The sequence below is a fragment of the Salvelinus fontinalis genome, chromosome 29 (genome assembly GCF_029448725.1).
Source record: "Salvelinus fontinalis isolate EN_2023a chromosome 29, ASM2944872v1, whole genome shotgun sequence".
In the NCBI taxonomy this organism is placed as follows: Eukaryota; Metazoa; Chordata; class Actinopteri; order Salmoniformes; family Salmonidae; genus Salvelinus; species Salvelinus fontinalis.
The window spans coordinates 22,938,960-22,954,603 of record NC_074693.1 but is presented as its reverse complement, the minus strand read 5'-3'; the positions used below and the strand labels follow the sequence as shown (position 1 = coordinate 22,954,603).

The 15,644-nt window shown below is 42.1% G+C and overlaps 1 protein-coding gene across 1 annotated transcript in view; it reads right to left on the bottom strand.

The window, feature by feature from the left end:
- Positions 1-1,786: 1,786 nt before the first annotated feature.
- The window catches only part of LOC129827616 (X-linked interleukin-1 receptor accessory protein-like 2), a 471,721-nt gene continuing 457,863 nt past the window's right edge, over positions 1,787-15,644 (bottom strand). Inside the window, exon 11 of the mRNA XM_055888620.1 lies at positions 1,787-4,456. Within this exon, the coding sequence (XP_055744595.1) occupies positions 3,756-4,456 (701 nt within the window). The 3' untranslated portion in view covers positions 1,787-3,755. The remainder of the gene's footprint in view (positions 4,457-15,644) is intronic.

The following is a 15,644-nucleotide window of genomic DNA, read 5'->3' as shown; positions in this document are numbered from 1 at the left end:
ACAGACAGGTCTCTGGAGGACTGCTTACAATAGTAGTGGGCTGCTGCAACCAAACAAAAGGGGCAAAGAGGCCCATGTTGATCGGGATGTCAATGGAAAAATGATAAAAGCCAGAGCCCAAATAACACTACGTTCCCCACATAAACCTAGAGAGAATCAGCTCTCCAATGCATAGCATGAAAGTCAAATAAGCAATAGAATGAATGTAATAGAGTATTAAGCTGTGTAAGGACACCCCTTTGTGCTTTGTTACATGGTTCGACTGATGTCCAAATCAATGAATATGAACAAAATATGACATGTGAACAGCTTGAGGAAAAAAGACAATACATGCTTTGTGAGGCCCTCAAACAAACACACACACATACACACACGGATACACACACACCAAAAAGATCATCAAGGACAACAACCACCCGAGCCACTGCCTGTTCACCCCGCTATCATCCAGAAGGCGAGGTCAGTGCAGGTGCACCAAAGCTGGGACCGAGAGACTGAAAAACAGCTTCTATCTCAAGGCCATCAGACTGTTAAACAGCCATCACTAACATTGAGTGGCTGCTGCCAAGATACTGGCTCAAATCTCTAGCTACTTTAATAATTAATAATTGGATGTAATAAATTTATCACTAGTCACTTTAAACAATGCCACTTTATATAATCTTTACATACCCTACACTACTCATCTCATATGTATATACTGTACTCTATACCATCTACTGCATCTTGCCTTTGCAGCACGGCCATCACTCATCCATATATTTATATGTACATATTCTTATTCATTCCTTTACAATTGTGTGTATAAGGTAGTTGTTGTGAAATTATTAGATTACTTGTTAGATATTACTGCACAGTCGGAACTAGAAGCACAAGCATTTTGCTACACTCGCATTAACATCTGCTAACCATGTGTATGTGACCAATAACCTTTGATTTGATTTGACACACACAGCCTTTTCTCATTCACATGTATTCTGCCTAAGCATTTCTGATATCCACAAGATGGTGGTGTTGAGTTGTATAATTTCTGAATGTAAAAGTTGTAAAGCAGTATGGGTGAGTGCTGCCATTCCATCAGGTCTGGGCTTCTTCTTACAGCATTTCATATTCATCTCTGCTACTGTATATCTGCATGCTGGGAAGTAGATTGGGTGTCTGAAGAAATCTTACTACTTAATATTTCAACAAATTCCTCATAAACATACAGCTGGCCGTGTTGCTGATTACAGAGTGAACTATTGAGTGGTGTAAATAGGATGTGCTGATGAAGCAGCCGGAGCATTCTCTTTTCAGAGAGGATACTGGAGGTAATAGAGGTCCACCATAGCAAACATCCACTATTTCAGTTTTTGCAACTTCGAAAGGTTATAGCTGCAGTTGCCATAGTAGCTGACATTTATAACCATTGAACGCTTGACATATTTAACTCCACCACATAGATCATATATGTAAAATGACAGCATTACATTACAATGAAAACCAAATACAGTGCCTATTGAATAAATACAGTGCCTATAGAATAAATACAGTGCATATAGAATAAATACAGTGCCTATTGAATAAATACAGTGCCTATAGAATAAATACAGTGCATATAGAATAAATACAGTGCCTATAGAATAAATACAGTGCCAATAGAATAAATACAGTGCCTATTGAATAAATACAGTGCATATAGAATAAATACAGTGCCTATTGAATAAATACAGTGCCTATAGAATAAATACAGTGCCTATTGAATAAATACAGTGCATATAGAATAAATCAAGCAGTAAACAACCGGTTTATTTCAACATGATTTAATATACAGCCATTCGCAAGGGTCCAACAAAATTTGATTTCATCATATAAGTAGAGAATGCACATTGATGCTCTGGCTATGAATGGCAGGGAACCACTATCAAAATCCATCAGCTTGCAAACAGACAAAAAGGCATTAAATAAACTTATACGATGTATAACTGGTGTTGAAGAAGACATCAGTGGGCAGTTCAACAATGGTTCAAACTGATCGCTGCAATCTCTTTGACCTCCTGCCGTTAGTGTTTTAGTTTGCTCTTGAAGGTCACCAAGTCATTTTTGTTACAATCTTGGCATTTTGGCTGATTATTCCTCTATAACTCAATGAGACAGGTTAGAGGCTGATCATTCCTCTATAACTCAATGGGACAGGTTAGAGGCTGATCATTCCTCTATAACTCAATGAGACAGGTTAGAGGCTGATCATTCCTCTATAACTCAATGAGACAGGTTAGAGGCTGATCATTCCTCTATAACTCAATGAGACAGGTTAGAGGCTGATCATTCCTCTATAACTCAATGAGACAGGTTAGAGGCTGATCATTCCTCTATAACTCAATGAGACAGGTTAGAGGCTGATCATTCCTCTATAACTCAATGAGACAGGTTAGAGGCTGATCATTCCTCTATAACTCAATGAGACAGGTTAGAGGCTGATCATTCCTCTATAACTCAATGAGACAGGTTAGAGGATGATCATTCCTCTATAACTCAATGAGACAGATTAGAGGCTGATCATTCCTCTATAACTCAATGAGACAGGTTAGAGGCTGATCATTCCTCTATAACTCAATGAGACAGGTTAGAGGCTGATCATTCCTCTATAACTCAATGAGACAGGTTAGAGGCTGATCATTCCTCTATAACTCAATGAGACAGATTAGAGGCTGATCATTCCTCTATAACTCAATGAGACAGATAGAGGCTGCTATATTACAAATAATTGCAGACAAATAGGATGAATTTTCTAAGATAGAAATAGCAGAGCAACTGAACAGAGGATGATTCTATAAGACTATTCTCTTCTCATTTAGCAAATGAAATCAATAAAATAAAATAGATACAAATGCAAATATCTCTCAGGTGATTCCAGTTCCCCTTAATTTCTAAAATACATTCAGTCAAAACTACCATCGGTTCCAAAAGCACCACCGAGTCCATCTGTACCATTTGGAGAGCGGCTCATCCTCAAAAAGACAACTCAATAGCCATCTGAAAACAATATGGCCGACAGAGGAAGGAAGGCAGGTGAAGCAGGGGAGGAATTCAGCAAGAAAAAGGCTTCTTGTTTTGTACAACTAAAATAAGCAAAGTAACAGGCAGAACTCAAGAGACAGCAACTAGTCACAGACTACAACTCAAACAAATACTGCATTAAACAATTCAAATATTCATATTTAAATGGCCTCAAACAATGACAATAGCTTGTGTAAATTCAAACATTATTGATTTGCTTAAATATACTGTAATATTTTTAAAGCTCACAGAGAATGTGTTCAGTCCATCTTTACAGAATTGTGCTGCAATGAGAAACGTTCCCCTTTCCCATGAAAAATCACAGGTCAGAATCTTAAAATTTGGATTCACTCACATACTCACACCATTAAAATCTTAAAGGAATCATCATGAATGTCTATAGAAGATATGAAAACTGTACATAATAACAATACCTTGAACATTAAAAACAAGGTTTTTTCATTTATTACTCATCTCAGAAAAGGAGACATTTTTCAAGTAAGAAAATGATGACTGGAGCAACTCCTTTTGTCCTTGATTTCTTTAAAGACTGAACGAAAAAAGAAAAACCCAGAAAACATTTAACCGCTAATGAAAATAGTCAGCGAGAAATGATTGTGTGCAGAATGGTTTTTGATCAGTGTTTTGTCTAAATGAATCTTCATGCAGATAAAAGACAAAGACATAAGAGATGTGGCATCAAGCTGGATATCTGTCTACCAGATATCACTTGTGTGTTCCCCCCCAGATAGAGGGACGAAAGTGCTGTTCAAGTGGATCTCCTGCTTGCTCTTTCCCATCGTGTTGTTCTGAGTCATCTGTCCGTTGAGCAGCGTCATGGGGATATTGCAGTATATGTGACGGTTACTCAAGGTGGCTATCTGCACGGGGGAGGCGGGCATCTTATACTCGTAGCTACGGGTGCAGTAGTGTCTCATCTGAGGGTGGCTGGTTTGGTTAAAGTCTGGAATCTCGGCGTGGTGGGCGGGCACCATCGAGGCAGATGTGGTCGTCATGGCGATGGTGGAGACCGTCTGCAGGTCGCCGAACAGACCCTGCTCCCTGGAGTCTAGCACCTGCCGGCGAGACAGCATCTCTTTCCTCTTCACCGGCATCTCGTATATCACCTGCTTCCAGAACATTGACTTTAGCTCATTGCTCTTGGGGCCCCTCCACTTGATGATGGAGAGCACTTTGATGGTGTGCTTCAGGGCCTCCACTTCCTGGTAGTTGATGACGCTCTTGAGGTTGGCACACTCGATCATAATCACCTTGATCTCCCCAGTCACCAGCATGCTGTGGAGCCGAGTCTCCAGCTGGAAGATGCTCCAGCCACGCTTGGCCACGAACTCAGGAGTCAACACGATGATGAGCCGTCTGCTCTGCTCCACGCTCCGTGCCAGGTCCTCAATGTAGACTGGAGGAAAGAGAGAGATACAGCGAGAGAGAGGGGGGAGCGAGAGAGGGGGGAGAGAAAGATACAGAGAGAGGGGGAGAGAAAGAGAGCGTGAGAGAGAGAGAGAGAGAGAGAGAGAGAGAGAGAGAGAGAGTGCGCAAGAGACAGACAGATGGACGAGAGAAAGAAAAAGGGAAAAAGAGAAAAGAGAGAGAGAGAGCATGTCAATGAATAGTGTGTAACAAACCATTCATATTTGACCATTTAGAATTGAGATAAGAGCAGCATCAAGCTGCAGGTCTAAAGCATCCAGCTGCAGGTCTAAAGCAACACCCAGAGACATGACAAAACCCAGCAGTCACCAACACTCTGATCTGTCACATTACATACCCTATCACTACTCCCACTCAACCGCCAAACTGACAGTATCACGACAACACCAAACACATACATCACTTTATTCAATATATAGCCTTCTCATTATACTGACTGATTAATCCTAAACCTGTGGGCGAGCACTTTTCCATAGTGATCTCATTAGCCTGTTGAAAACCACAAGCAGAGAGAGAGAGTGGTAAATAAAGGCTGTTTATGAGTCATAAAGCACAGCGAGAGATAGAGAGACAGAGAGAGAGAGAGACAGAGAGACAGAGAGAGGGCGAGAGAGAGAGACAGAGAGACAGAGACAGAGCGAGAGAGAGACAGAGAGATAGAGAGAGGGCGAGAGAGAGAGACAGAGAGACAGAGAGAGGGCGAGAGAGAGACAGAGAGACAGAGAGAGGGTGAGAGACAGAGACAGAGCGAGAGAGACAGAGAGAGAGACAGAGAGAGAGAGAAAGGAGAGAGGGAGAGAGAGAGAGCTCCTGAGTTCTTTTGCAAAAAAGATAGAATTATAGTTGGATAATTGTAGATAAACTTGATTTTTTTTTGGCAAGGACTTATGCAGGATACTAACCTCAACATCACAATTGCATACCTAAAACCTTGAATTTGGACAAAATTACCTGAATGGACTATTGCTATCAAGGACTATCAAGAAAAAACTTCTAACAAACCAAAACCTGGAGAAGAAACATAGCGGAACCTGGAAATACCATCCAACACAAAACTGAGTGAGTAATATTCAGTCTGAAGCTACTTCTGAAGCCAAAAAGTAAAAGACAATAATCTCTAGGTAATTTTATTATATAAAGCTAAGTAAATAAGGATACTAAGCTACCAAGCTGCTCGGACAGAACAGACCTGGCGGCACCTTCAATTAGCACTGAAGTGTGAAGTCAGATGTGTGAAAACTCTTGAGCCCAACAATGGCAGGAGAGTTTCACAGCCCCCCCCCCCCAACCAAATGCAGAGGCCTTTGAAGCACCAATAACAATCCAGAGACACGATTTGCTGACTTCTATAAAGAGGGGAACGTAAGCAACTTAATTTTCCACACAGACCATCCCCTGGCATGGCACGGCACAGTGCTATAAGAGCACACTACCCCTATGTCATGAGAGAGGGTATTGGCCCAGGGTGGAAACTCAGAATACTAGACATTGAGGAAATTGGAACAACCTGTGTCAACATGTACAAGTATGGGACAGTAATGGTGCAGGGCATCCTCATGCAGTTACAGCAGGACTTACAGGATCAAAGAGAGAGAACAGCAGGAAACTCTCTCTCTGTGACGACTCCCCCATCCTGAGTCAGTCTGATCACATCACTTCAAACTATCCTGCAGACGAGGACAGTCAAGCTCACAAGCCCACAAAACAGACCAGCACAACAACACCCTCCCAACAAAACCCGGAGGGCAGAAGGTGTAGATGGACGGCTGTCTGAGAGAGCTGTCTGCTCTACGGACTGAGGTGAGAGAACTTAAAGAGGCACACATGGCACTGAAGTACGAGGTCAGAAAGCTGAGGTGTGACAGAGAGCAGGACACTCCCTCAGACAAGCAAGCAGAACAGCCTACCTCAGACACGGACCCGGACCACAACCTCAACACCACAATGGGACAGACAGCACAGGATCCACCAACTCAACAGACCCCACCCCCTCATGAGAGGCCCTCCTGTCAGCTCCCCCAATAGCCCTCCTGACAACCCCCCCACATCCACCGAGGACACACAAAACCCACAGATTGTGCTCCTCATTGACTCAAATGGAAAATACTTTTCGCCAAACACAAACTGGCTAAACTCTGGTGACCAAACACTAGGCATGCTCTGGAGCTGTTGTCAGAGGACAGACTAGGATCCCCCAGCCACATCATAATGCACATGGGCATAAATGACCTGAGGGTCCAGCAGGAAAGGGTGGCAACAGCACTCAAGGGAGTGATTTAAAAAGCTTCTTCCACTTTCCCCAACGCACAAGTGGTTTTCTCCACCCTGCTACCAGGAAAATACTTTCACCCTGCCACCATACAGCGGGTGCATACAAGAATTTAGCCAGACTGTGCCTCAAAACCTAATGTATACCTGGCGCACAACTTCACCCTGGACTTAAACAGCATTTACGACCAGGTCCACCTCTACAAGGCAGCAATCCCAACTTTTGCCAGGACCCTGAAGGACATCAACCTCAACCGTAGTCCCAGCACCTCACAAAGGAGCAACAGACACCCGCCCAGACTAGCGAGACCCCCCCCCCCACCCCCACCCCCCCCCGAAGGACCTGCACCGAGAGAACCCATGCCAAGAGGACCTACACCCAGACCACAGTTTCACAAGCTATACCCCAACCAGCTGAGACCACCCCAAACAAACGCTGGCTGGCCACACCCTATATAGACTCCCCCAGATCAGACCTATGCCTCTTCTGCCCCTCGCCACTGCAGCAAGGACCTCAACATAACAGCCGCACATATGAAAAGGCCGTGAGCAGAGCAGCAGGCCCAAGCCCCACTAATGCGCCCCCCCCCCCCCCCCCCCCCAAGCCCCATCCTGCGACCTAAGAGGTATGTATCAGATGCTCAACATGCTCTGCTCACAACTACTGTAATGGTCTGGGACTAAACCACACAAAAACAACTGTAGACACTATGGAACACAACACTTTTACTATCTCATCCTGGAATATACAAGGTCTGAGGTCATCTGCCTTTGGCCTAAAGAGCAGGAACCAAGACTTTACCAAATACATTGGAAATACGAACATTGTCATCCTACAAGAAACATGGTATAGAGGAGACGGACCCACCGGTTGCCCTCTAGGTTACAGAGAACCGGCAGTCCCATCCACCAAACTACCAGATGTGAAACAGGGAAGAGACTCAGGGGGTATGCTAATTTGGTATAGAACAGACCGGACCACTCTGTTAAATTAGTCAAAACAGGAACATTTTCTGGATCGCTGGCTAGAAATTAATAAAGACATTATCTCAACAGAGAAAAATGTCCTCATGTGTGCTACCTATATTTATTTTTTATTTAACCTTTATTAAACTAGGCAAGTCAGTAAAGAACAAATGTGTATTTACAATGACGGCCTACCCCGGCCAAACCCTAACCCGGGTGACGCTGGGCCAATTGTGAGAGGGGGAAATCAACCATTTCCAGGCCCAGGGACATGTACAAGTCTGTGGCGACCTAAATGCCAGAACTGGACAAGAACCTGACACTCTCAGCACAAACAAACAAACACCTACCTAGAGGTGACAGCATTCCCTTCCCCATATGCCCCGCTAGGCACAACTAAGACAAAACAACTCCTGCAGCTCTGTCGCACGCTAGGTCTGCACATAGTCAATGGTAGGCTTTGAGGAGACTCCTATAGTAGTACACCTACAGCTCATCCCTTGGCAGAGGTACTGTAGATTACTTTATCACTGACCTCAACCCAGAGTGTTCACAGTCAGCCCACTAACACCCTTATCAGATAACAGCAAAATCACAGTCTACCTGAACAGAGCAATACTCAAATCAAAGCCAAAAGAACTGCACAATATTAAGAAATGCTATGGATGGAAGGAAAGTAGCGTAGAAACCTACCAAAAAACAATTAGGCAAAAACAAATTTAATCAGTGTATTTGACCTTTCAGCTTCCCTATCAAACGGTTTGATGAAGAATGTAAAAACCTAAGAAAGATATTGAGAAACCTATCCCACCAAAAACATAGAGACACAGAAAATCTGAGTCTATGCATTCACTATGGTGAAACACCTAAACAATACAGAAATACACTATGGAAAAAGAAGGAACAGCATGTCAGAAATCAGCTCAATGTAATTGAAGAATCCATAGAATCTAACCACTTCAGGGAAAATTGGAAAACTCTAAACAAAGAACCACACAAAGAGTTATTTATCCAAAATGGAGATGTGTGGATAAACCACTTCTCCAATCGTGTTGGCTCTATAATAAAGAACAAAGAACAAAACAATATACAATTACAAATCTTAGAATCAGCTATTAAAGACTACCAGAACCCACTAGATTATCCTATTAGACTGAATGAACTTCAGGACAAAATACAAACCCTCCAACCCAAAAGGCCTGTGGTGTTGATAGTATCCTACATGAAATTATAAAATATATAGACCACAAATTCCAGAAACCAAGGACTGATAACACCAATCCACAAAAGTGGAGACAAATTTGACCCCAATAACTACCGTGGGATATGCGTCAACAGCAACCTTGGGAAAATCCTCTGCATTATCATTAACAGCAGACTTGTACATTTCCTCAGTGAAAACAATGTACTGAGCAAATGTCAAATTGGCTTTTTACCAAATTACCGTACGACAGACCACGTATTTACCCTGCACACCCTAATTGACAAACAAACAAACAAACAAACCAAAACAAAGGCAAAGTCTTCTTATGCTTTGTTGACTTCAAAACAGCTTTTGACTCAATTTGGCATGAGGGTCTGCTATACAAATTGACGGAAATTGGTGTTGGGGAAAAACATACGACATTATACAATCCATGTACACAAACAACAAGTGTGTGGTTAAAATTGGCAAAAAACACACAAAGTTATTTACATGGGCCGTGGGGTGAGACAGGGATGCAGCTTAAGCCTCACCCTCTTCAACATATATATCAACGAATTGGTGAGGGCACTAAAACAGTCTGCAGCACCCAGCCTCACCCTACTAGAATCTGAAGTCAAATATCTACTGTTTGCTGATGATCTGGTGCTTCTGTCACCAGCCAAGGATGGCCTACAACAGCACCTAGATCTTCTGCAAACGTTCTGTCAGACCAAAAAAGGTCCAGTTGCCAGGATCACAAATACAAATTCCATCAAGACACAGTTGCCCTAAGCACACAAAAACGATACATACCTCGGCCTAAACATCAGCGCCACAGGTAACTTCCACAAAGCTGTGAACGATCTGAGAGACAAGGCAAGAAGGGCCTTATATGCCATCAAAAAGAACATAAGATTTGACCTACCAATTAGCCAGCAGCATACCACCCTGCATCCCACTGCTGGCTTGCTTCTGAAGCCAAGCAGGATTGGTCCTGGTCAATCCCTGGATGGGAGACCAGATGCTGCTGGAAGTGGTGTGGAGGGCCAGTAGAAGGCACCCTTTCCTCTAGTCTAAAAAAATATCCCACTGACCCAGGGCAGTGATTGGAGAATTGTGTGGGTTGCTGTCTTTCAGATGGGATGTTAAATGGTGTTCTGACTCACTGTGGTCACTAAAGATCCCATGGCACTTATTGTAAGAGTAGGGGTGTTAACCCTAATGTCCTGGCTAAATTCCCAATCTGACCATCATGGCCACCTAATCATCCCAAATTTACAATTGGCTCATTCATCCCCCTCCTCTCTCCTGTAACTCTCCTGTAACTATTCCCCATTGCTGTAAATGAGAATGTGTTCTCAGTCAACTTACCTGTTAAATAATGTTTTGGGGAACTGGCTAAAAATACTTAAATCAGTTCTAGAACCCATTGCCCTTTACGGTTGTGAGGTCTGGGGTCCACTCACCAACCAAGAATTCACAAAATGGGACAAACACTGCATGCAGAATTCTGCTAAAATATCCTCCGTGTACAACATAAAACACCAATTAATGCATGAAGAGCAGAATTAGGCCGATACCCGCTAATGATCAAAATCCAGAAAAGAGACGTTAAATTATACATCCACTTAAAATGAAGTGATTTCCAAACCACAGGTAGCCTAGTGGTTAGAGTGTTGGGTCAGTAACCGAAAGGTTGCTGGATTGAATCCCCGAGCTGACAAGGTAAACATATGTTGTTCTGAATGCTATTTGGCCCTAAACAGAGAGGGGACCACTGTGACTGAACCAAAATGAAGGAAAGCTTTGACTATGTAAAGACTCAGTGAGAATAGCCTTGCTATTGAGAAAGCCAGGCCATGTGCACACTGCCCACAAAATGATGTGGAAACTGAGCTGCCCTTTCTAACCTCCTGCCAAATATATGACCACATTAAAGACACTTATTTCTCTCAGATTACATAAACCCACAAAGAATTCAAAAACAAATCCAATTTTGATAAACTCCCATATCTACTGGGTGAAATAAGAGTGTGCAATCACAGCAGCAAGGTTTGGGACCTGTTGCCACAAGAAAAGGGCAACCAGTGAAGAACAAACACCATTGGAAATACAACCCATATTTATGTTTATTTATTTTCCCTTTTGTACTTTAACTATTTGCACATCTCTACAACACTGTATATAGACATAATATGACATTTGAAATGTCTTTATTCTTTTGGAACTTGTGTGAGTGTAATATTTACTGTTCACTTTTTATTGTTTATTGAACTTTTTTTATCCATTTCACTTGCTTTGGCAATGTAAACATGTGTTTCCCATGCCAATAAAGCTCCTTGAATTTATTTGAGAGAGAGAGAGAAAGAGAGAAGTGTAAAGAGGTAAATGGTATCCGCAGTGTCACATCACTGTCCGCAGTGTCCTGCCTTCCTCTGCAGGGGCCCTGTCTTTTACACCTGCATGTGTCACATCACACATCGGCCCTCCTCCACCTCCCACCCCAACACTACACATACTGCTCCACCACCACACCCCCAACCCACACAGCCTTTCAGCTCCCTTCCCTGACACCAAGCACCACCACAGGCACCAGTGTCACCACACAAATCGTGCCCCACCTCCACCTCCTACTGCACATGCTCAGAGTAGACCTTTACTGTAATAATTAGCCTCGTAGCTAAATCACTTGACTGTAAGTCAATATAAAGCCTAATCACATTAGATAGCATTATAACAGAGATCTCAAGAAGTAAAAACATAAAGTAGACTAAAACAGCATTTCTTGATGCTGATCTTGAACTTCATTTACTCAGCATAGTGTCCACACTGTGCTTAATGCAGTAGGTATTTAATAATAAACCCCCTGAAAATAGAAGGCTATAAAAGAAAACCAAATTTCCCCTCTGGCAGCACACAATGTAGTCTAAAGAGGGAGTTAAGTCTGATCCATTCTAACGAAATATTACTCAGAACCAATTTGCATTTGAATGATCATTCCTTATGCACCTGCAGCTTAATCAATGTGACTTAACATATGAAAAGACCTCAGCGGTTTGGGGGACCTCAGCCATGTCGGGGACCTCAGCGGTGTGGGGGACCACAACTGTGTGGGGGACCACAACTGTGTGGGGGACCACAACTGTGTGGGGGACCTCAGCAGTGTGGGGGACCTCAGCAGTGTGGGGGACCTCAGCAGTGTGGGGGACCACAACTGTGTGGGGGACCACAACTGTGTGGGGGACCTTGTTCAAAACTATCAGCCACCAGGGCTATAGGAGTTTGAGACTGTCTATCATGATATTCCAGGCTTATGATGAAAGATAGCATGTCACAGCGTTTCAATATGGAGGTATTAGCAGCAGACTGAAATCAGTCCTCTGCCTGAGCACAGTGAGCACACAAATGAGATCCTTTCTCCTTGCTTAGAACTTGACTGGAGAAATAATGAGGCCAATGATAAGCAGCTAAATCAATTTAAATAAAATAAAATGATATTGGTTGCGCACACATACAGTATTTTGCATATGTTATTGCAGGTGGAGCAAAATGATTAAGTTTCCAACTCCAACAGAGCAATAATACCTAATGATACAAAACAATTCAATGTATAGACAGTATGGACAGTATATGAATAGAAAAGGTGCGTACAGCAGTAGTGGACAGTATGGATCATGATAAACATGATAAAGTATACACTTGGTGGGGGGAGCAGGGTAGTAGAGTAGCCGTGTAGCAGGGTAGCAGGGAAGCACGGAAGAAGCTCAACCATTTGCTATGTGTTGTTGTTACCGCAGGGCCCCAAGTCTCATCGAGTATGGGTATTGATCTACTGTTGTGGTGTTTTCATGGACAAATACCTAACAGATTCAACTATGTGTATATATATATATATATATATATATATATATATATATATATATATATATATATATATATCTAAAGTTGAAGTCGGAAGTTTACATACACTTAGGTTAGAGTCATTAAAACTTGTTTTTAAACAACTCCACAAATGTCTTGTTAACAAACTATAGTTTTGGCAAGTCGGTTAGGACATCTACTGTAAACTCTCCTTCCAGACTTATATCAAACATCTCCAATCCAAAATCAAATCTAGAATCGGCTTTCTATTTCGCAACAAAGACTCCTTCACTCACGCCGCAAACTTACCCTAGTAAAACTGACTATCCTACCGATCCTCGACTTCGGCGATGTCATCTACAAAATAGCTTCCAATACTCTACTCAGCAATTTCCGTTTTGTTACCAAAGTGCCTTATACCACCAATCACTGCGACCTGTATGCTCTCGCCGGCTGGCCCTCGCTACATATTCGTTGCCAGACCCACTGGCTCCAGGTCATCTATAAGTCTATGCTAGGTAAAGCTCCGCCTTATCTCAGCTTACTGGTCACGATAACAACACCCACCCGTAGCACGCGCTCCAGCAGGTATAACTCACTGGTCATCCCCAAAGCCAACACCTCCTTTGGCCGCCTTTCCTTCCAGTTCTCTGCTGCCAGTGACTGGAACGAATTGCAAAAATTGCTGAAGCTGGAGCCTTACATTTCCCTCACTAACTTTAAACATCAGCTATCTGAGCAGCTAACCGATCGCTGCAGCTGTACATAGTTCATCTGTAAATAGCCCACCCAATCTACCTACTTCATCCCCATATTGTTTTTATTTGCTTTGCTGCTCTTTTGCACACCAGTATCACTACGTACACACCATCATCTGCTCATCATCATCTGCTCATTTATCACTCCAGTGTTAATCTGTGTCACGCCCTGACCATAGTTTGCTTTGTATGTTTTATGTTTTGTTTGGTCAGGGTGTGATCTGAGTGGGCATTCTATGTTGTATTTCTGGTTTGTATATTTCTATGTGTTTGGCCTGATATGGTTCTCAATCAGAGACAGGTGTTTTGCGTTGTCTCTGATTGGGAACCATATTTAGGTAGCCTGTTTTGTATTGTGGGTTGTGGGTTATTGTCTATATGTTAGTTGCTTGTGTCTGCACTGTTTTATATATAGCGTCACGTTCGTTTGTTGTTTTGTAAGTTTGTCAAGTGTTTTTCGTTTATTATTAAATAGAAGAATGTATTCGTATCACGCTGCGCCTTGGTCCTCCTCTCTTCCACATTACGACAAACGTGACAATCTGCTAAATTGTAATTACTTTGTTACTATGGCCTATTTATTGCCATACTTCCTCATGCCATTTGCACACACTGTATATAGACTTTCTTTTTTTTATATTGTGTTATTGACTGTACGCTTGTTTATTCCATGTGTAACTGTGTTATTGTTTCTGTCGCACTGTTTTGCTTTATCTTGGCCAGGTCGCAGTTGTAAATGAGAACTTGTTCTCAACTAGCTTACCTGGTTAAATAAAGTTGAAATAAAATAACATTCTTAAAATAAAGTGGTGATCCTAACTAACCTAAGACAGCTCATTTTTACTAGGATTAAATGTCAGGAATTGTGAAAAACTGAATTTAAATGTATTTGGTAAAGGTCTATGTACACTTCCGACTTCAAATGTAAATATCGGGGGTACATACTGTATTTACAGTGCCTTCAGAAAGTATTCACACCCTTGGACTTTTCCACATTTTGTTGTGTTAAAGCCTGAATTTAAAATGGATTAAATTGAGATTTTGTGTCACTGGCCTACTCAAAACACCCATAATGTCAGAGTGGAATTAAGTTTTTAGACATTTTTACAAAAGAAATACAAATGAAAAGCTGAAATGTCTTGTGTCAATAAGTATTCAACCCCTTCGTTATGGCAAGCCTAAATATGTTCAGGAGTAAAGATTTGTTTCACACATAAAAGTCACATAATAAGTTGCATGATTTTTGAATGACTACCTCATCTCTGTACCCCACACATACAATTATCTTTAAGGTTCTTCAGTTAAGCTGTGAATTTCAAATACAGATTCAACCACAAAGACCAGGGAGGTTTTCCAATGGCTCACAAAGAAGGGCACCTATTGGTAGATGGGTATAAAAGCAGACATTGAATATCCCTTTGAGCATGGTAAAGTTATTAATTACACTTTGGATGGTGCATCAATACACCCAGTCACTACAATGATCGAGGTGTCCTTCCAAGCTCAGTTATCGGAGAACAAAGAAACCGCTCAGGGATTTCGCCATGAGGCCAATGGTGACTTTAAAACAGTTCCAGAGTTTAATGGCTGTAATTAGGAGAAAACTGAGGATGGATCAACAACATTGTAGTTACTCCACAATACTAACCTAAATGACAGTGTGAAAAGAGGGAAGTCTGTACAGAATACAATTATTCCAAAACATGCATCCTGTTTGCAAAAAGGCACTGTTTGCAATATGGCATCAGGCACAAAAAAATGTGGCAAAGAAATGTACCTTATGTCCTGAATACAAAGCGTTACGTTTGTAAAAATCCTACACAACACATCACTGAGTACCACTTTTCATAGCGTGGTGGTGGCTGCATCATGTTATGGGTATGCTTGTCATCGGCAAGGACTAGGGAGTTTTTTAGGCTTAAAAGAAAAAGAATAGAGCTAAGCACAGGTAAAATCCTAGAGGAAAACCTGGTTCAGTCTGCTTGTCTCCCAAATTCACATTTTAGCAGGGCAATAACCTAAAACACAAGGCCAAATATACACTGGAGTTGCTTACCAAGACGACATTGAATGTTCCTGAGTGGCGTAGTTACAGCTTTGAATCAGCTTGAAAATCT